Consider the following 22,692-nt stretch of genomic DNA (forward strand, 5'->3'; position numbering starts at 1 on the left):
TGTGACCTTCCTGCGGGAGAGATGCGATGCGGGAACCGGCATTGGAATCGCCCTGGTTCCCGCATTGCTATAGTGTTAACCCAGGCTCACTTGCCAAATATTGTGACAGATTTACTTTAAACCTCATATGTAGACATTTGGGGCCAATCAAACATTTAATCTGGTCATTCAAGTCCCTACCTTCATTGGTAGCCTGAGGATATGCTTCAGTGTATTGTTAGAGAAGCAAAACAATTGGAGATACTTACTAGGCTGGACAAGGTTGGGTATTGCATGGTTTTTGCTCAGGGGAAGGCTTGTTTAATGAACTGCACAAGCTGGAGTTTACTTGAATCTGAAGGTCTTGAAGGCATACAAACTTCACAGTCATAAAACCTAATAGGGAAATCATAAGATTGTTCAAAATGTATATTAAAAAAAATATATATACAATACACATTTATTAAAGAGTAAAACTTGGGAGTGACTAATCCCCCCGAAGACATCATTCTCTGATGAAACGCGCGTCGGGTGTGGCCTATACGTGACGTCATTACACTATCAGCTTCAAAGCAATTTTATCATGGAGAATATGTAAGTGTACTTCTGTTATTAAAGACATGGATTTTGAAACATATTGCGCTATGAGATATTGTTTCTTTGTTTTACATTTCATTGCTGGGTGAGCTTGTAGCAAAGGGATGACAAGTGACAGGAGGATATCCTGATACACTGTTGACTTTTTTATTACGGTCCCCATTGTCTGGTAAGAAGCCAATTTAATCTTTTGCACAGAGAGATATCACATTAGTGATTAGCACTGAATGCACCTTCTTTTGGATTGCTTACACCTACCAAGCTTCTTATGACCTCTATATTTAGACAAGAACTTTTCTCATTTGCACTTGGATGTGGGATTATACACTTTTCATTATGTTGGACATTGCACATGAATTATGAAATTTTATCTGTTCACTTCATGAAGTAGGAATTTTGTTTTTAGCTTGTATTTATTGCACTTCATATGATCTTTGAGGATTGGGTTATTGTTTTTTTATTTACACTAGATATGTGATTATATCATTTCATCATGCTGGAGATTACATATGAATTTTGAACTTTTATCTACTGTAACTTTTTCACTTCATGAATTGAGAATTTTAGTTTCATGCACATTCAGTTTTGTGGATTTTCTATTATGATCTATTGATTTAGCGCCACACTATTTGATTGGTTTAAATACGCATTCATTAGTAACATAACACAGGCCTGTTACGACATCTTGAAAAGCTAAGGGATGTTTAAAGCCCAACAGCAGCCAAACTTTTTATTTCATTTTTAAACAGAATGGGTTAAAACCTCTGTCTGGCTTTCACTGCCACCTGTGTCCTTATTGGGTAAACCCTATTTGGTAAATTTTTCCTCACTTCCTGTCAGGATCAGAAATAATAGGAAATCTTTCCATGTATTTGAGGAGAGCTTAAAGTATAACTAAAGGCAAAACATTTTTTTTTGTTTTGGACAGATTGGAGAGGGATTAGAGCCCCTGTCAATTTTTATTGCTGTCTGTGCCCCCATTAAGGAGGTTCCCCCTCTCTATTTGTCCTGCTTACTATTATAATTGAAAGTGAAAGTAAAACCCAAATTTTGGGTTGTCCCCAGAAAAGTATAAGAGGGGAAATCTTCCAATGGGGACACTAGTTCTGATGGCCTGGGGGTCCCCAACAAATTCCTTTAATTTGCAGGGATTTCCTCTTACTTCTTGTTTGGCTATGGGACAGGAAGTGAAGGGAAATCTATGCAATGGGACAGAGATGGCGAAAAAAAAAATGGACTGGGGTTATAACCCTCCCTTGCTCTATCCAAAATGAAAAAAAAACATTTTGCCCATAGTTCTACTTTTTATTGCTGTCCTTGCCCTTCTATCCCGGTAACAACCTAACGTTGTATGACTCTCACAAAGGCAGTGGGTAAGAGATATCTCTCCAAACAGAAATAAAAACCTGGCAGAAGTTATATTATCCTCTCTATCCAAAACTAAAAAAAAACAAATGGAGTTGGACTTTATCATTATTTCCTTTATAAGTAAATGTGTAACTAAAGCCACTGGGACCTGGAAGCATAGGGAGGAAAAGAGTGTGTGGCTAAATAGTGATTTATGCAGGTAGAAAAAGTGTTTGGAAAATACATCTGGATAAAAGGAATGTATATATAATCTGGTAACCTCTTAATACTCTAAGGAAGCCATTAGTATTCTGTATAAATAGATGAATTCATTTTTGGATAGAAAAAAAAAAAAAGATAGATGGGGGACAAAAAGTGGGCAGGGGGAGAGAAGTACAACAATTCTAGTGTAGCATGTAAAGCAGAATTTTAATAGAAAATATAAAAAAGCACTCACAAAGATAAAATATAGCTCAGCATGACAGTTAGATAGCCTCTGGGACAGAGATCAGACACGCAGCCAGGATGCCTTGCCTTGGCCACTGTCGAGGAAATGGAGATGAAATGGAAGCAGGGAGCCGCTCACTGGAAAGCCAAAGCCATAGATGGAACACAGGGCCCAGGGTATGAAGCCACATTATGTAGTAGGAAAATGCTGGCGCTGGAACCCAAACACGTTTCAAAGCAACCTTGCTTCTTCAGGCGGATTTTCTTACAACATAAGGTGGCATCATACCCTGGGCACTTGGTTTCATCCATGGCTTTGGCTTTCCGGCATCCTGGTTGCGTGTCTGATCAACACACTTCATTCAAGACTTTTGTGCTAGGATGAAAACATACCACTGCTTAAGACTTCTCCTGATCTTTATCCTGACTACTCCAAGCAAAGATGTCTGTTGCAATTGTATGGAAGGCAACAGCATTGATAATTTTCAGGTGGATTGGAATTTATTGTCAGATTTTATGTTCATTTGATTAAACGAGTGAATATTGTACAGCAAGGTCACCTAGCATGTGCTAAATTGTGGATGCATATAAAAGGAAAATAAAGTAGTCTTTGATTTATTCTTTATATTTTTTTAGTCACCTTGTTTATTTATATTAGATTAAAGCTGAACTCTGGATGCAGGTTCACAAGACTCTGTATTAATAAATTGTTAAATTTTTCCAAATGCAACTAGCATATGCACTGCAACAAAATGGTGGCTGTTTGGACACCGACTTCCTGTTGCATAAATGTGAATGAGATCGATAAAAAATGACTTCAGCTCTTGTTCTCTACCTGTAAAAAACTCCCCAGACATGTTTCTCTTTTTGCTTAAACGTAGCCCCAAAAAAGGGTACAGCAGAACCCAGACTGGGAGAGAAAGGAGCAGGACTGGAAGTCAATCAGGTATGCTTTATGCATATGTGTTAACAAGAAACTTACTTTTAGGAGGAGATAGAAGAATGTACAGAGGAATGAACTCATCAGTCTACTACTGCTCGTTTACTGCGTAGTCAACAGGCTGGTAGTATAAACAGAGAACCACTGTATTTCCTAAATGTAAGTAACGTCATCCACCTGGCTGTGCTGTATGGAAGGGCTTTGTAAATCGATTTTGGCGGACAATAATACAAATCCTTTCTGTGTGTTTAGCTGATTGCCTGGAGTTTCACTTTAAAATCTGAATCCATAAACATTTTAAAAGGATTGCTTTACGTTCTTTCATCTCTTTCTGAAAGTTCTTTTTCAGACTGTTGGTCTTCCTGAATTGTGACAATTCCCATTCCTGGCAGTACAATAATTGCAATGGGTGTAGTTTAGTTCATATTCAATGATGGGAGGTCACCGGGGTATTGTAGGTATAGTCAAATTGGCTAAGGTCTGTATATACAGTTAAAGTAAAAAACAAGTCATAAATCAGCCATTTTAATAAAAAAAAAAAAAGAAAAGTGTTCAACTCACCACCGCCACACGTGACAGAGCAATCTGTATAGACAGGAACCCAGGAATAGCTTGTCTTTTTTACAGGGTTCTCGTCAATAAGAGAATATTGCAATGTATACTCCCATGTAAATCCTCCATTCTTTCCTTGATAAAGTATCTGAATAAAGACATATATACAAGTATTACAGACAATCTATCATAATTATTTTATTATTATTAGGATTTTTCCCTGAATAGTTTAGCCTTTTCCAGTTAGAAAAACACACATCTGCCCCCCATGTAGTTTGAGAGATACACATTTCCTACATAGGATACCCAATAGTCACTAGTCACTTTAGACTTAACCTACTTGTAAAAAAAAAACTCAGTTAATATCAGCTCAGAAATCTAATGTGCCGTGCCTATTTAAAGAAGAACTGCAGTTTTGTTTTAAAAATAATATTGTATTGAGCCTAATGCACTTGATAAAATAGCAATACAAATGATAGCATGATAGATTTTGGTGTAAATAAATTAAATCTTTTGCTAAAATCTTCCAAAATGGTGGCCACTTACATCATCACTAACTGACCCCTTGGGCTCTTGTGTAGGAACAAGTACAAAGGAAGTACCCTCCTGTGCTCTGCAAGTTCACTTATTCAATGTACCTAAGGAAACTCTCTCCTGCCCTCTTCCCTCTGTATGGCCCCTTTGGCCTGCCCATCTGTTAGCCTATTTAGTTGGCTCAGTATGAGGTTTTAAAAAGAAAGAGAAAGTCTGAAAGAAAACAGCTCTTTCTCAAGTGCTTTGTGAATGTGGAGTCAAGGGTGAAATACACAAGAATGGCAGCTCTCGATCATCCGGACTATCAGAGCTGGATTACAAAATGCTCGGACTGGGGGAACAGCACACCCAACAGGTGCTAGACTAAGACTTTCTAGCCGAAAGGTGTAAGCCTGCCCTTCAATTGTATTTTATCATGCAGCCAATAAAGTATCTACACTTTTGAATTGTACAGAGTAGCTTATTTATTTCTTTTATATAAAGCCAAGGGTGCATCCTGTAATAAATGTGTATTTGTTAAAAAACAATATTTTATATAAACGTTGAACAAAACTATTCAAGAACAGAGTCTTAAAAACTCTTCAAACCTAGTTTGTTCTAATAGTTTAATAAACAAAATCAAACTATTGTTCAAACACCTGTACTAGAGGACCACCATGAGCCCAATATAACGCATAAAAAATATGTCAAAGCTATACAGTAAGGCTTGGTTCACACGGGGGCAACACAACTCTGGCCGCGACTTTGCGAGGCGACCTGGACACGACCTGAGCGCGCATCACAGCGCGACTTGGGCCAACTTACAAGGTGACTTCAAGGTCGCCTCCAGGACAGGCGACTTTCCAGTGGCCAATCAAACCACAATCAGCTCTGTGGGAGGGAGGGGGGAGGGAGGGGTTTGCCTGAGAAAACAATTTTATCTTCCTGTATTGTTGCTTCAGTTAAGACACAATCCGACTTTGCAGGCGACTTCCATTGAAATCAATGGGTACAAGTCGCCTAGAAGTCGGATTGAAGTAGTACAGTAACCTTTTCTGAAGTCGGAGCGACTTCAGTAGTGTAAATTAAGACGGCTCCTCTCGTTAACTTGAATGCAATTTCTGATGTCAAGCGACTTGGGGCGACTTGAGGTCTGACAAGTCGGATCCCAAGTCGTGGTAGTGTGAACCGAGCCTAAGGGTGTCCAACCGCATGTGGGCCAAGATGGCTATAAATTAGCCACACTAAATTGTAACCTTGCTTAAAGCGGGATTCCGGACAGCTAAAAAAATGTTTTTAAGTCAGCAGCTACAAACACTGTAGCTGCTGACTTTAAATAAGTTGACTTACCTGTCCTGGGTGCCCGTGATGTCGGCCGCCCGAGGCCGACCCGTCCCTCGGCTCTCGGGTCCCGGCACCGCCATCCTAGGTAAGGGAAACAGGCAGCGGCGCGGCAATCTGTGAATGGCCCCGTGGTTTCCTGGGAACACAAACAGTTCCCAGAAGGCAACGGGGCCGCTCAGCTAGGAGCAGAACACACCGCAGAATAGGAACAGGCAGATTAGGAAGACTGCCTAGCAACAAGGGTTCAGGTAAGTATAAAAAAATTTTTTTTTCAAATTTTTATTTTTTTATTTTTTTAGGATTTTTGGTGTAATTTTTTTTCAGGGTGGCCCTCCACTTTAATTTTTTTTTTTTTTAAATGCATTTACACTTAGCGAACACATGGCCAAAGAAAAATCTGACAGTGTCTCTTTACTGGACTTTTATAGGTTTTATGTTCCCAAAGAAAAAAATCTAGCTCTTCACAATCACGTTTTATTCATGTCATCAGTTTTTGGCAGCACCTATATTTGTGAGTAACCATTTTCAAGGATGAAGCACACAAAGGGCAAAATTAGAACCAAATTATCTGATGAGCACCTTGAGAATTGCTACTACATCCATTAAACCAGATACTGAAACGTTAGTTTACCAAAAACAGTGTGAAATATAGCACTACTTTTATGTTGCCCCCTCTCACTTTTATAATAGAAACCATACCATAAAAATGTATTACTCAAATAGGTAAATCATCTATATCAGTGAACGTTAACATGTGATCTGCTCGACTTTTTATGCTCATCAGCTATCCTTATTGTTAATGTATTTTATGTGTGGCCCAAGACAATTCCTCTTCTTCCAATGTGGCCCAGGAAGGTCAAAAGGTTGGACATCCCTGCTATACAGAAAAACTATGCAACTATATATATAGATATCTATATCTATATAGATATCTATATAGATATAGATAGATATATACAGTACGGGATGAAGACAAAGACTGTTTTTACATAAATCTTTCCACAACTCTTTGTATAGCTTTGACATATTTTTATGCACTTTATTAGGTTTGTGGTAATCCTCTAGCACAGGTGAATGAAAAAATTGGAACAAAACAAATATAAAAATAAAATATAATTAACTATCAGAAAAATCATCTGAGACTGTGGACAGTTACTCTGTATTGCTCTTGTTTAGGAAGTAACAGAAATCCCACTGGAGCCCGCTGAGGCAGCCTAAGGCTTCGAACCAGGCCAAAATTGTATGCTTACATCTTTTTATGATTGGGAAAATGAAATAAAACCTGTTTAATTAACCCAAGTGGGATTGCAGGAATGCAAAAATGTGTCTGATGGACAGTAAAAAGCTTTCATATGCACTGCTGCAGGAAAAAAAAAAAAGGATCTTTTAATTCGATGTTTATGTCAAGGTCACTAACGCGGTGTTACAGGAATTACATTTCACAATTTTCTCTTCTAAACATGAACATTGTTTCTTTTTCATGTTTGTATTGATGACAATAGGAAAGTATTTCGGTAGGCACACTCCCAGGTTTAGCATACATTATTTACAATCTTTTGGCATAAGGATGAAAACATTCAATTTTTTGGGAAACTGGCTGCAGACTGAGAGGTGTGTCCTAGCTTAGTGTGTAGATGGAGCATCTCTTGAGGATGAGGTGGAATAACTTGAGAAGTGCACAAGGCCAATTGCCTTAGGCCACAAAAAAAAGGGAGGAAATGTAGATCAGGGGGCTCCTTAGCAATATTTTGGCGGGGGGCCTCCCAGCAACTTCTCTCTGTGGCACTTGACAATGTCAGCTGTGACAATATTGTCAATGAAGATAAAGTAAGATTGAAATAAGGACAGCAGATGGATAGCAGTCAACAAAGTAAATACACTACTAGGGACCAGTATAGGGGATATAATTTGTCATGGAACAGCAGGAAATTCACTTTAAACCTTAATTTTACTCTTTCCTCAGTAGTTCACCAATAATTTTAATATCAGACCTACATCAGGGTTTAAAGTATAAGTTCACATTTTCAGAAAAAAATTAAAAACCGACTGTATGGCTCTGAGGAAGGAAGTATACCCTTTGAAATGCGTAAGCCAGATAGGATCCAGGTGGTAAGCTCCCATGTTAAGGAGCACATGGAGTGGAGCAAGCAATATTGATCTCGATGCTTACTCCTTTGTTTATCACAGTGTTTGCAAGTACCGTATATACTCGAGTATAAGCCGAGTTTTTCAGCAAATTTTTTGTGCTGAAAATGCCCCCCTCGGCTTAAACTCGAGCTTAAACTGAACTTGGGGCCCCGTATCTCGGGGCCACTTGGTGCTAGGAACCCCAAATGTGGTGAGCAAACCCAGTGGAACTAACACTACAACATATCCAAAGCTGGCATTCCTAGCACCAAGTGGCCCAGAGATACGGGGCCCCAAATTCGGTTCTGAAAATGTCATTCTCTGCTGCAGAAAAGTGCTTGACATTTTCTGAACCAACTTTGGGGCCCCGTATCTCGGGGCTACTTAGTGCTAGGAACTCCAAATTTGATGTGCAAACTCAGTGGAACAAGTACTACAACATGTCCAAAGCTAGTGTTCCTAGATCTAAGTGGTCCTGAGAAACGGGGCCACAAAATCAGTTCGGAAAATGTCACTTTCTGCTGCAGAAAAGTGCTCGACATTTTAACAAACCGTATATCGGGGCCACTTGGTTCTAGGAACCCCAGCTTTGGATATGTTGTAGTGCTAGTACCACTGGGTTTGCACACCAAATTTAGGGTTCCTAGCACCAAGTAGCCTCGGGATACGGGGCCCCAAAATCGGTCAACTGTGTCCATCTGCAGCAATGTCATTTCGGGACCCTTTGAGTCCAGAGACCCCAAATTTTGGCTGCAGCCAGGGGGCATCTAGGAACCCTTAACTACCGAGTTTGAAGTTCGGGGGACCTATGTCTGCAAATGGGCACAGTGAGGCTACAAATGGGCATTGTTGACCTTCTTTTCCACTTACAGTAGCTGCGCATTTCTAGGCTTATACTCGAGTCAATACGTTTTCCCAGTTTTTTGTGGTAAAATTAGGTGCCTTGGCTTATATTGGGGTCGGCTTATACTCGAGTATATACGGTATATTTATTTGGGGTTTTCAAGAAATGATCTATTGTGATAATGCGCTAGGCTCGTTCACCCTCTCCCTGTTTTCTGTATCTTATAGCAAAATTTCCAATACTAAATGCCATTTTCGTTCGCAAAGTCCATTCACTCCAAAGTCTAATGTAAAAGCAAACAAAATTTTGAACTACTTTTGACTGACATTCGCCAAACCGTCTTAAATTTTCATACAAATTTTCAGTTGAAAAGTTGTATAGCCAGCTTAAGGAAGACTATTGTAGGTAAACATGGTTAATTCCACTCCTGGGTAAGGATTACAGCGATAAGACAGCTGAACACGTGGTCGTGCGGCGCTGCACCCAAACAAAATTGACGTCCTTTTTTCCCACAAATAGAGCTTTCTTTTGGTGGTATTTGATCATCTCTGCGTTTTTTATATTTTGCGCTATAAACAAAAAAAAAAGCAAAATTTTGAAAAAAAACACAATATTTTGAACTTTTTGCTATAATAAATATCCCCATTTTTTAAAAAAACAAAAAAAAAGCGAATTTTTTCTCAGTTTAGGTCGATATGTATTCTACATATCTTTGGTAATAAAAATCGCAATAAGCGGTATATTGATTAGTTTGCGCAAAAGTTATAGCGTCTACAAAATAGGGGATAGATTTATAGCATTTTTATTTTTTTATTTTTTTTTACTAGTAATGGTAGCGATTTTTATCAGGACTGCGACATTATGGCGGACACATCGGATACTTTTGACACATTTTTGGGACCATTGGCATTTATACAGCGATCAGTGCTATAAAAATGCACTGATTACTGTAAAAATGTCACTGGCAGGGAAGGGGTTAACACTAGGGGCGATCAAGGGGTTAACTGTGTTCCCTGTGTGTGTTTCTAACTGTGGGGGGAGGGGACTGACTTAGAGGAAATGACAGATCGTGATTCCTAGCTATTAGGAACTCACGATCTGTCTCTCCTCACAGAACAGAACAGGGATTTGTGTGTTTACGCACATATGTTCCTGTTCTGCCTCTCGTGCCCGCGATCGCTCATGGCCGGCAGTCATCGCGACCATTGGTCATGAGCATCAGCACCTCCGCAGTGTAGCGGCGCGCATGCGCCTGATATCCCACTTAAAGGAGCCGATGTATAGCTACGATGGCTCGCAGGATTGTGCCGACCTGCCACAGTATAATGGCAGGGGCTGGTCAGCAAGCGGTTAAATAATAAGTCAGAAACACACACAGAAAATATTTTCCTTTAATGACTCATATTCCACTAAAACCCCATACATATTATTTCTGATAATGTAAATGAGCTTTAGTCATGTCATATCTGATTCTGGGTGACCGTTCTGGACCTTTAGGTAGAACTACCATTTCCACAAGAAGAAATGAGACTGGATTGGGACTGGGGTCAATCAATCTGTTAAGGAGTTTTATTATTATTATTATACAGGATTTATATAGCGCCAACAGTTTGCGTAGCACTTTACAACATGGGGCAGACAGTACACTTACAATACAAATCAATACAGAGGGATCAGAGGGCCCTGCTCGTTAGAGCTTACAATCTAGAAGGGAGGGTAGATTAAACTAAACCTACAATTAAAAGACCTTAAAGAAAAAATGGTGAAACTAAGTGCAGCAAGACTATATTTATAGTGTAAGTAAGGATAAAATTACACTCACAAGGATAGTAGTAAACCAAGCTCCTAAATCCAAACCAGTAATGCTGGTATAGGGCTCTCCTGTCTCGGCTCCTCTCTGGACCTTCCTACTGATGACCAGCAGTCAAAAGGGGAGCAGAATTACAGGCAAGATGACCGCTGCACTTTCGTGAACCAGCGCAGAAAGCTGAAATTCTGCCTGTTATCCCAAATTGCAGGCTTTTGAGTGCCATTATTCATTAAATGCATGTTAAAAGTGATGCAATTCTGCTATGATCTTTGCATCACACGAGTTTTAAAAACGTGCCATGCTTGTCACCCAAAAATGAGCAGGAGCTCCACGCATAGGACAGCCCATGAAGTGAATGAGCTGCCCTATGTATGACCCGTGAATTGCGTGCAAATTACCCAACAGAATTGCAAGTGAGGACGCTTGTTCCCTCTACACGAAAGTGTGAATGCAGCCTAAATCACATATGAAATGCAATTAACTTTTGACTTTACAATCTAAGCAATCTGTAGTTTGCTACAACTAAACACATATTCAAGAAGAGTGGTGCAATTTGCCATCAGAAACTACTGAAACGATTCTATTTTTAAGGCTGAAATGGAATATTTCCAGCAGCAATTTTAACATTTCCTAAATAATAAATGAAGCTATTTTCTAACAACTCCACATTAAAAGCCTGGATGCAGAGCAAGTAATTTAAACCCTTCAAGTTGGAAGGACCTCCAGGGCTACAGCCTACTTATCTGGCTTGGATCCAGGACCTATTCAGCCAAGTGGAAATAAGTTTTAGATTTAAAGTTGGTAAAGGAGCTCAAAGAACGCCCAGGCTCAGAATAGAGTTTTTAGGTCTACCGCGTACAAATACGCCACCTGACTTTAAAGACACTGCTCTCGGCAAGCCTGACCACAGGGCAAAGACTCATAAAATTTACAGTTAGTTCATTTCAAAACCACAGACTCCAAGCCTAGGATTTGCCAGAGTCACTAAAATTAACCATAAAGTTTGGTTATTCAAGCAGTGGCAAACCTAATTCTCTCTATTGTGTAAACTATTGTCACTGTGGCCTCTAAAATAAATGCTGAATTGTTGATGAGGGCATAAAGTAGCAGCAAACTGAAATAGATACACTATGTTTGTTAAAAAAGAATGCAAACGTATGTTAAATATGTAAAGAAATAAGCCTGGTCTAAATAATCCTATCAATATTCAGCAATGTTTATTAACCCCTAAGAGTAAAACAAATGTCAATGCCTAAACACAATTTTGCAACTTTGACGTGTTAGTTAAACTGTACATATCTTCACAACTACTTTGTGTATCCAGGTGGATTATAGATTTTTTTTTTTCAGGAACATTTTTGCTTTCTTTTTGTGGTAAATTGTTAGGTTTTTCTTGATTTTTTTTTTTTTTTAGTATCAAAAGAAAACTTTATTCATTGCTAATACCATAATTTACCAACGAAAAAGAACAACCCAAAATAAATTCTCCTGCTCCTGACGATCTCAGCGATATCACATATGTGTATGTTAGTTGTTTGTATCCGTAGGGCCCAGAAACAATGGTGCACATTTAGCATTTTTTTTTATTCTGTCTAAAACACACTGAACTAACTGACATTGATACTACTTTAAAAACAAAAATACCCAAAATATTTTGACCCTGACCTTTGACCCACACCTACCCTGGCAAACTTTGATCTTGTTATTGTTCCTTTTTTTTTCTCTTTATTTTTATTCTTCATATCAATTTTAAAAGTATTTATTTTTTACACACACTTGTCTGTGTATATCATGGGTGCTCAACCTGTGGCCCTCCAGCTGTTGCTGAACTACAATTCCCATCATGCCTTTGCTTTTGGGAATCAAGATTGTATCTGTCATCAGTTTGCAATGCCTCGTGGGACTTATAGTTCTGCAACAGCTGGAGGGCCACAGGTTGAGCACCCATGGTGTATATCTTCCTCTCCTGCAAGAAGAGAAAGATATAATATAATATATCTTCCTCTTCATTCAGAAGAGGAAGTAAACACAGAGGCGGGCTCACAGTGACTAATCACTGTGATAGCCAATCAGAGGCTATCAAAGCGATCAGGTGACCCGGAACTGGGAGTCCTGGATCCCAATCGTTAGTGTGAGGCCCAGGGCTCCCGGGGAGAGCCTGGTCTTTGTGGTGCGCTCCAAGTACAAGGAGAGATACACATATATGCAGCCCACAGAAAAAAAGGCTGCCTACATGTGCACAGTAGGCAGGAAGAGGTTAAAAAAGTGTGAAAGTGAAGAGATAACTCCTGCGCTGTTAGAGAAACCCTATACTAAAGGACACTGCTGCAACACCTGTGTGACTGATCCAAAACAGACAAAATTAGCATAAATAAAAATAGGTGGTGGTTGTGCTGTGACAAAGGGAAAAAGGAGGGGGTGGAAGTGGAAGGGACTAAATAAAGTGCATAGAGAGGTGAAAAAAATGGCCGAGATAAATAAGCAAAGCACACATAAACCTCATAAAAACTAGATGAATGAAAGTGCTAACATAGATGACAGAGACTGCAAAAATTTAACAAAATAAACATATATAACAATAAAAATCAATTAATAAGTCCAAGTGGGTGTGGGCTAGTATTACACTAGCACTTATTTTATATTTATTATTTTGCACTATCTTGTGTATGTTATTTCCAGCACATCCATACCTATGGCAATATGCTTTAGTGGGTTATTTCAATCATGTCACTGTTTTAGGGATTACGTTTTTTGTTTGCTCTATGCTGACTTTATTTATGGCCACCAATACCCCTTTTAATGTTGATCTGTCTGTGAGACTCTGGTAAAAGGCCAACAGTCTTGCGCGGTATTTGAGTGACTTATCTTAGGGGCGGGCTTCGGGGAAATGGCCGCCGGGCGCCCATCACTACAATGGTGGGCTTCGGGAAAATGGCCACTGAGGGCCCATTACATAGGGACTATATAAAAGCATTGGCTCTTCACCCCGTGTTATCCTCTGAAGAAGTCACGTGACGTGACGATACGCGTTAGGATTGGAGCACGGGACACTGTCACAGACTAATAGTAGGAGACGAGCTTGGCGCTCGTGGATGTTTCATACTATAGCCGTTTTTTAAATGTGAGTTTATTATATTGTTTTACTTAATAAATTTACTTTTTATATGGGATCACGCTATGTGCGCTTTCTCCTTACACATCTTATATACTTACTCCACCTGACGAGCATTGATGCGCTGGGAGCGGGGACAGATTGAAGATACCTATTGAGGCATACGAGCTCGGCGCTCGTGGATTGATGCCCACACTCGTTTTCAAAAAGTGAGTGCTTCCCCCTTCTGTGTCTTGTTCCCTTCCCACTTTGGCCATCACGGAGTCGCACTATATATTGTCTATTTTTGTCTTTTTTATATTTCGCCCTGCATATCTACTACCACCATTACCTGTGTAACTGGATGGGATTTCCATGCCTGCTAGCTACTTGCAACACAAGCTGTATGCCTTACAGCAGTAAGGTAAGCGGCTTGCGAACACGGAGGTGTCCCTAATGAAGATCGCCCCCCTATCATTGGAACTGTTTTTTATCTGGGAGTTTTTTATTATTTGGTGGTGGGGCTGACAGCTACTCACCCCTGTGGATTTGTCACTTACAGCTCGTTTGAGTTGCCACTTATGTGCTAGTGTGATACTAGCTTACACCCACTTGGACTTATTAATTGATTTTTATTGTTATATATGTTTATTTTGTTACATTTTTGCAGTCTCTGTCACCTATGTTAGCACTTTCATTCATCTGGTTTTTATGAGGTTTATGTGTGCTTGGCTTATTTATCTCGGCCATTTTTTTCACCTCTCTATGCACTTTATTTAGTTCCTTCCACTCCCACCCCCTCCTTTTTCCCTTTGTCACAGAACAACCACCACCTATTTTTATTTAGAAAAGTGTGTTTTGTAATTATATAGTTACATAGGGGCAGACATACTTAAATATTATACATACAGTTTCTGCTTCATGCTTTGCAGTGCTACATGGTGGTTTTGCTTTACTGCTCTTATTTTCACAATGAAAACCTGGAGGGCATATATAGATACTCGGGACACTAAAGCACACCCCTAGGAGGTACCATTTTATTAGAGTGCGGGAGTATGGAACCCTTCTTTATACTTCAATTGCACAAAGGACCAAAAGACATCAACATTACTAATACTAACTGCTGTATTAAATTGAACCTGCTATATGTGATACATATATTATGTAGACCACTGAGATCGTTATGTTTTAACTTACCTCTTTTGACAATTATACCTACATGCAATGTAACATGTGCTTTTCTATTAATAAAGTTGGTTTTTCCAAGTTAAAAAAAAAAAACCTGTAGGAGATCTTGCGGCTTCACAGCCAGCTTTTCACTGCGCATACGTGAGCAGTGCTGCGCTTTGCAAATGGTTCCTCAGCCTTCTGGGACCTGTGACATGTTCCAAAAAGCTGTGGGCAAAGAGAGAAGGGCCAAACGCCCCCCGACCCCTAAAAAAAGTATCCAAAAGTGGGAGCAGCAGGGTGGTTTTGGGTGACGTTCCGCCTTAAGTACCTATGTAAGTTATTTAGCACAGGGCTACTGGCATTGCCTGCAAAATTCCATTGCATTACATTTAATCATATGGGCTCTTTTGTCGCCACTGAGTTTTGCGCAAAGGAGAAGATTAAACACATCAGAGTTCTATTGAAAGTTTGCATACATCAGTGAGAAGCTGTTAACAACACAACTCATTCATTAAACATTTCCCTAGTGGGACTCGGTCAGTCCAGATTATAATTAAGTGTTTATATAAGGTCAGATCCTTCTGGCTTGTTGTGCTTGGAACTTTGATCAAAATCAAACCACACATCGTCCTAACCAGATGGATTAAAGATATCTTGTACTTGACGCAGTGACTCACATTTTCAACATGTACAGCTCGCCCTTCAAGGATCCCGAGACCAATGTGTTCTGAACCTCAAATTAATAGCATGGCTAACTGTATTTTTAGTCATGAACATGCTGATTATGACCCTTAGAGAATGGCTTATCTCAGACAAGCATGGACTTCGGAAAGTCCCCCATTGGTTAGATAGTCTTGCTGCGTTATATGTATATATTACACCCCTTCATACAGGCACCACCATTATCCTTCAAGCATGTTATGCAATTACTACAAGTGCAAACAGAGCAATTCAATTTCCACTGGAAAATTATACATGCTATCAGTTTCGCTAAAGGAAGCTAACATGGAGCACACCGTGCTGAGCAACAATTGCCCTATTTCTACTCTGCCGTTCTTGGCAAAAATCATGGAGCGAGCTGCGGTATAGCAATTTCAACCTTACTTGGAGTCTAATAAAATCTTTGATGACTTCCAGTCAGAATTTCGTCCTGGGAGGTGTTTGGAAACAGCCCTGGTAAAAGTCCAGGACGACCTACTCTGGGCCTTGGATGAGAATGAAGCTTCGGCCTTGGTACTTCTGGATCTGCTGGCAGCTTTTGATATCATCAACCACTCTATACCTGTGGATAGGTTGAAGATGGTGACGGGAATGGATGGTATGGCTCTGGCATGGGTAGCCTCGTTCCTGCGAGACAGGGTTCAGAGGGTAAAGTTGGGACCATTTTATTCCTTTGATAGTTCCCTGTCTTACTGGGTCCCACAAGGATTGGCTTTATCTCCGATCTTTTTTAACATCTATATGAGGCCGCTGCTGTACATCATTCGCCGTCACAATCTCCCGTTCCATGTCTGTGCTGACGACACCCAAATCTACTTCAAATTATCCAAGAAAGGGGAGGATCAGGTCATGCTGGCCACCTGTCTGGAGAAAATCCAATACTGGATGGGTGCCAATTATCTCAAACTGAATGGTACCAAAACGGAATGTATCATCTTCAGTAACCTGGTGTATTCCAACCTGTTTCCGTCCTGGCCGGAATCTTTCAAACCTTTTCCGATTCCGGCCACTCAGGTCAGGGACCTGGGCGTCATCTTTGACTCTAGGTTGAACCTGCGCCCTCAGGTAAATCAGGTGGTGAGTTCATGCCACTTCTACCTGAGACTCCTGAGGTCGACTTTTCGCTATATCGCAGACTCTGACAAGATCGCCATGGTCAATGCCATTATCACCATTCGATTGGACTACTGTAATGCCCTGTATTTGGGTCTGCCTGCTTGTACCATCTACCATCTACAAGCTCCAGTTGATTCAGAATGTCGCAGCAAGGTTACTGACAGGTGTTGGTCGTCATTACCACATCACTCCATCCCTTAGAGCCCTGCATTGGCTGCCCGTGAAAGAATGAGTTCTGTTCAAAACTGGATGTCTTGTTCATATGGCATTGCATGGACGTGGCCCAGAGTAAAGGAAAAATTTGTCAAGTATGTGCCTACCCAATCCTTGAGATCGGCGAATTTGGCCATTCCGAAGATTCCAAAATTTAAAACGAAAACATGCGGAGGGAGAACGAGTGAAGTACAGTGAGCTGAATTTTGGAACTTCTTGCTTCTGAAACTGAGACTTGAGAATGACGTTTTCAAATTCCGAAAGAGAAAAGAGAAACTGTACTTTTTATATAAGCTTTTGGAGTCACCTAATTTTAATTGGGGTATGACGGACAGACTCCCTGGCTTTTAATTTGTATGTTGTCATGCTGGTATGTTGGTTCTCTTAAGGTTTTTTAATGTCAATGTCTTTCTGTTTTGCGCATGGATGGGTAAAACTGCGTAGGTTAAGCATTTTAATAAATAAATAAAGTTTTACCTGCCAAATTATTTAAAATTCTGGTCAGCAGCTCTTGTTATTTACACATACACTGTATTGTCAAAAGTATTTGGACACCTGCCTTTACACACAGATGAACTTTAATGGCATCCCAGTCTTAGTCTGTATGGTTCAATATTGAGTTGGCCCACTCTTTGTAGCTACAACTCTTCTGGGAAGGTTGTCCACAAGGTTTCGGAGTGTGTCTATGGGATTGTTCGACCATTCTTCCAAGAAGTGCATTTGTGAGGTCAGGTACTGATGTGGACAAGAAGGCCTGGCTCGCAGTCTCTGCTCTAATTCATCCCAAAGGTGTTCTAACTGGTTGAGGGGAGGACTCTGAGCAGGCCAGTCAAATTCCTCCACCCCGAACTCGCTCACCCATGTCTTTATGGACTTTTTTTTGTGCACTGGTCCAAATCATCTGGTGGAGGGGGGATTATGGTGTGGGGTTGTTTTCCTGGGGTTGGGCTTGGCCCTTTAATTCCAGTGAAGATCTAAGGGGGTCGCATACCAAGACATTTTGGACAATTTCATGCTCCCAACTTTGTGAGAACAGTTTGGGGATGGCCCCTTCCTGTTCCAACATGACTGCCCACCAGTGCACAAAGCAAGGTCCATAAAGACATGGATGAGTGAGTTTGGTATAGGCAAGTAAAGGCGCAAAATTGCTAGGCATTCCTATGTACCCATTATGTGAATAACAGGAGGTGATGATTGATAAAATCCGTAAAAAGTCTGTATGGGAAAAAAGAAGGGGACTCAATACAACGTTCTGAAAAGTTTTCAAAGTCCACACAAATGGCTGCCTTCCTGGAAGAGCTGAACCTAAGCCCCAACAATCTGCAGAAAGAACACAAGGAGAGGAGGCGCCTCTAAGTGCAGTATTAAAACCAGATTTATTAAAAAAACTCTGTGCAAAACACTCACATTTTGTAGAATAACATTAGGCATGTAATGTGGCTAAAAGTCCAGGAGGAGAGGGGTCCGTCAGATCCGTCACAACTAGCGCTGGGTCCTGCTGTGCGTGCGGCTGTGCCTGAACACCGCTGAAGCCGGCCGCGGTGATGGAGTTCCAGAGCGAGGCCTGGGACGCTGATGGAAGGCAGGCGCGGAGCTGTGACGTCACTGGAATGCGACGCGTTTCGTGAGCGTGCGGGCTACGATGGCACGGTAGCCGCGCTCCTTCATCAAAGCTCAGCTTTGATGAAGGAGCGCGGCTACCGTGCCATCGTAGCCCGCACGCTCACGAAACGCGTCGCATTCCAGTGACGTCACAGCTCCGCGCCTGCCTTCCATCAGCGTCCCAGGCCTGCTCTGGAACTCCATCACCGCGGCCGGCTTCAGCGGTGTTCAGGCACAGCCGCACGCACAGCAGGACCCAGCGCTAGTTGTGACGGATCTGACGGACCCCTCTCCTCCTGGACTTTTAGCCACATTACATGCCTAATGTTATTCTACAAAATGTGAGTGTTTTGCACAGAGTTTTTTTAATAAATCTGGTTTTAATACTGCACTTAGAGGCGCCTCCTCTCCTTGTGTTCTTTCTGCATGAGTGAGTTTGGGGTGGAGGAACTTAACTGACCTGCAGAGAGTTCTGACCTCAACCCAACAGAACACCTTTGGGATAAATTAGAGCGGAGACTGCGACCCAGGCCTTCTTGTCCAACCTCACAAATGTGCTTCTGGCAGAATGGTCAAACATTCACATAGATACACTCCCAAACCTTGTGGACAGCCTTCCCAGAAGAGATGAAGCTTTTATAGCTACAAAGAGTGGACCAATTCAATAGTTAACCCTACGGACTGAGTAGGATGCCATTAAAGTTCATGTGCATGTAAAGGCAGATGTCACAATACCTTTGACAATATAGTGTACCTGACACATGTTTTAGCTAGAAAGTGATACCACTACCATTAAGTGATACCAGGGCCTGGTTTTCCAATAGGCATGTGCTTACAAGCGCCCTTCCTAGAGAGGCACCTGTCTGTATGAGTTTTCTTTTCTTTTTCTTTTTTTTGCTGCCAGATCCGTAAGCCAGCAGGATTGTGTGTAAAACTGACAGGCAGACTCCTGCCTGCCAGGTGGAAGCATTCAGGCGTATGGGATGAACAAAAAATTAAGCAAAAAATTACATATATATATTTTTTGGGAAAAAATTGTAGTTGCACCCAAGCACATAAATCCCCCCCCCCCCAATATTTTTTTTTGGAGACCCCCCCCCCCATATACGCACGTATGAATGTGAATGCAAGTGTCAGGGCGCCTACAAGTGAACAGGTTGATTGCGATACACATGGTACATACCGCCGCATACGCTAGAGTGAGAGCAATAATTCTAGCACAAGACCTTCTCTGTAACACTAAACTGATGACCTAAAGTGAAGTGTCGCCTAAAGAAAATATAGGGTACTGAAGTATATCTCAGAGTGGCGGCTGGTGGTTTTTGCTGGGGGGGGGGCCGCAAGCAACCCCCCCCCCCCACGGCACCTTAAACCCCCCTTACCCGATCGGCAGGCACGTCGGGGATCATTGGCGGGCACATTGGGCAGGGGGACAGGCATCTTGCAGCATCTTTCATGTCCTTCTGAGATCGTGGTGGCTTCCGACGTGCGTCTCCTCCCCTCCCCCTAGGCGTCCAATAGGATCGCCTAACCTTTCAGCCAATCGGGAAACGGGTAACAGACCTGCTCTTCCTGATTGGCAGAGAGGCAATTCAATGTTAAAAAGCAAATATTAATTTGCTTTTCTAACACATCTGGGTGGACTCTGAGCACAATGCTCTGCGCTCCGAGTCCGCCCTGTTTTGAAGCCTATTAGAACCTATGGCTCTAATCAAGTGCTTCATAAAAACACCCCTGCCACTGTAATTCAGGCGCCGTCGTCCGAAAAGGGGCCGGATGCCTGAATAGGGTGTGGCCGCGACAGCCATGGAAAGATTCATGCAATGCATGAATCTAGCCATTATGCATATAGCGGAGTGGCGAGGATATAGGGGGCAGCACCCCGTGTGCCCTTAATGCACGGGCCGCCCCTGATGTTACCATTTCACAGGTGCACACATATTTAGGGTTTGACATGTTGGATATATATTTACTCGGTGCAACCTTGTCATTTCTTCAGAATTCTCCGTCTATAGGCTCCAGAGATGAAAATCCAGGCCCTGTTTGGAGTCTGTAGCCTTTCAACTTCTGCTGCACTTCCATGTAGGCATCCTACTTGGACTATGCATAAACATCAGCAGATTTTTGAGTTTGTTCCTATTCTATCCCCTCCTGCAAGCTTCCGGCTCCCTGCATCCTCTGGAACCTGAAACGTGTTAGGATACCAGCATTCTATAGTTCAACATGGCCTGTTTAGCTTGGGGCCTATTCAGACGTGTGCATTATAGCAACACACATTGCAAAGACACATTATAATGTGCACTATTGCAATGCACATCAACGCATCTGTTTAAGTGTGGTATGTTGATGTGGCATTTATTGTGAATAGCACCCCAACACACTGTATGATAGCAACCAGCACTCATGCCACGCATTGTGGTATACAGGTTTGTAAAAAAGAATGGTCATGTGCATTGTTGCGTCTGTTGCCGTGCATCATTAAGAATGGGCTACTTTAACACAATGTTACCATGCATGTATTAATGCACCGCAATGGCACTGCAATGGACTGCTTAGGTGTGAACAAGCTATAAATGTTTGGCTCTTCACACTTGAGTGTGAACATCATGCAATTTCTGGTGCAGGGGATTATGTGGAGGTAATACACCATGATTCAGGTGACTGCACTTGCAGTTTGAAACACAAAAATACATTTAATAATTTATGCTTTGTTCCATTAAGGTATTTTGTATGACTTATGTACCTGTAAAGGCATTTCAGGGTTCCACCATAATTTCAAGGAAGTGCAGGCACTAGGAGCAGTCATTCCCCCTGATTTTGTCTTCTACGACGAAATGCGCTGGGCAGGGCTCGTGTGATGTCATCATGCATGCTTTACCAGAAGTAAGAAGGAATTGGTACCAATCAGATGCATGTACTTGCAGTATTGCTGAATTCTATCTCATGTAATGCAAGTGCACACTTTTACTATTTTAATGAACTTGGGGTTTTAACTGTACTACCCTATGAGAGCTGCTTTCTCTTTTATATGTTACATATGGTATATGGGTATACAAGTTAAATGGTGGATGCCTCAGAGGATATGCTGAAATTGTCATTTTGAAGTATGAGGATATAGGGTTACTATATGCACGGTTTTAACCATCGATGACATAGTCGTCTAATCTTTTTGGTACGGATCCTGTGTGAACACTATGGGGAGCACCAACTTACTGGGTGTTTTCTTATGTTCCTGCACTTTCACTGTGGAGTGAATTGTTTGTAATGATATTTGATCCTTTGAGTATTGTAGATATTGGATACTTTTAGATTTGAGACACTATTATATGCATTTGGACATTATTATTTATTTGTGGAGTGACACGTTGTTTTGATATTTATTGCATTTTATTGTATGATATAACTTCATTTTGTTTTAGTATAGCGCTGCACTTTATTTATCATTATTGGCTTAAAATTTTGGTACCACAAATTTTTGTTGCCAACAGCTTACAGGCTCATTCATTCATTAAAGGCCCGTCATTTCATGAATGTCTTACAGGACAACTTCATGTCTCAGTTGGAGGATTTCCCGACTAGAAAGAATGCCCTGCTAGATCTATTAATTACGAACAATCCAAGTCTGATCTCATGTGGCAATACGGGACAACTTGGGATCTAGTGATCACATTTAGCGTAAATCATAGGTAAATGAGGCACGAGGGTAGCACAAGGACACTAAATTTCAAACAAGCAAACTTTTCGGAACTGTGCTCAATACTACATGACATCAACTGGGACCAAATTCTAGAAATATTGGACACGGAAGAAAAAACGGCAATGCTTTAGAAACATAAAAATGCAAGGTATCACACGGTGCATTCCAATGGACAATAAATATAGAAGAGCAAAGGTTAAGCCTGGGTGGCTAAACTGTAAAGTAAAACATCTTAAAGAGAAAAAAGGACCTTTAAAAAAATATAAAGAGGAGGGGTCATTGTCAGCATTCCAACACTACAATGAATGCAATAAGAGGTGTAAGAACAAAATCAGGACAGCTAAAAAAGACTACGAGAGACACATAGCAGAGGAGAGTAAAAAAAATCCCAAGGAATTTTTTAGATATATTAATAGTAAAAAAGCAGGAAGAGACTACATTGCCAGATAAAAGACGATGGGAGGGTGGTTACAGATGACACAGAGAATGAAATTGGTTATAGGTGCAAAGACAAACACACAAACTAAAGTCCAAAATAATCTGGGTCCATACACGTGTGTCAGTTTGGATTCCAGAGCGTAGC

General features: G+C 41.1%; 1 protein-coding gene across 1 annotated transcript in view; it reads right to left on the bottom strand.

Annotated features, from left to right (window-relative positions):
* The window catches only part of ADAMTS18 (ADAM metallopeptidase with thrombospondin type 1 motif 18), a 166,442-nt gene that overhangs the window by 18,816 nt on the left and 124,934 nt on the right, over window positions 1-22,692 (bottom strand). Inside the window, exons 17-18 of the mRNA XM_073603886.1 lie at window positions 3,872-4,010; window positions 249-375 (exon numbers count right to left, since the gene is read on the bottom strand). Coding sequence (XP_073459987.1) covers window positions 249-375; window positions 3,872-4,010 — 266 coding nt within the window. The remainder of the gene's footprint in view (window positions 1-248; window positions 376-3,871; window positions 4,011-22,692) is intronic.

Source organism: Aquarana catesbeiana, linkage group LG11, assembly GCF_042186555.1.
Source record: "Aquarana catesbeiana isolate 2022-GZ linkage group LG11, ASM4218655v1, whole genome shotgun sequence".
In the NCBI taxonomy this organism is placed as follows: Eukaryota; Metazoa; Chordata; class Amphibia; order Anura; family Ranidae; genus Aquarana; species Aquarana catesbeiana.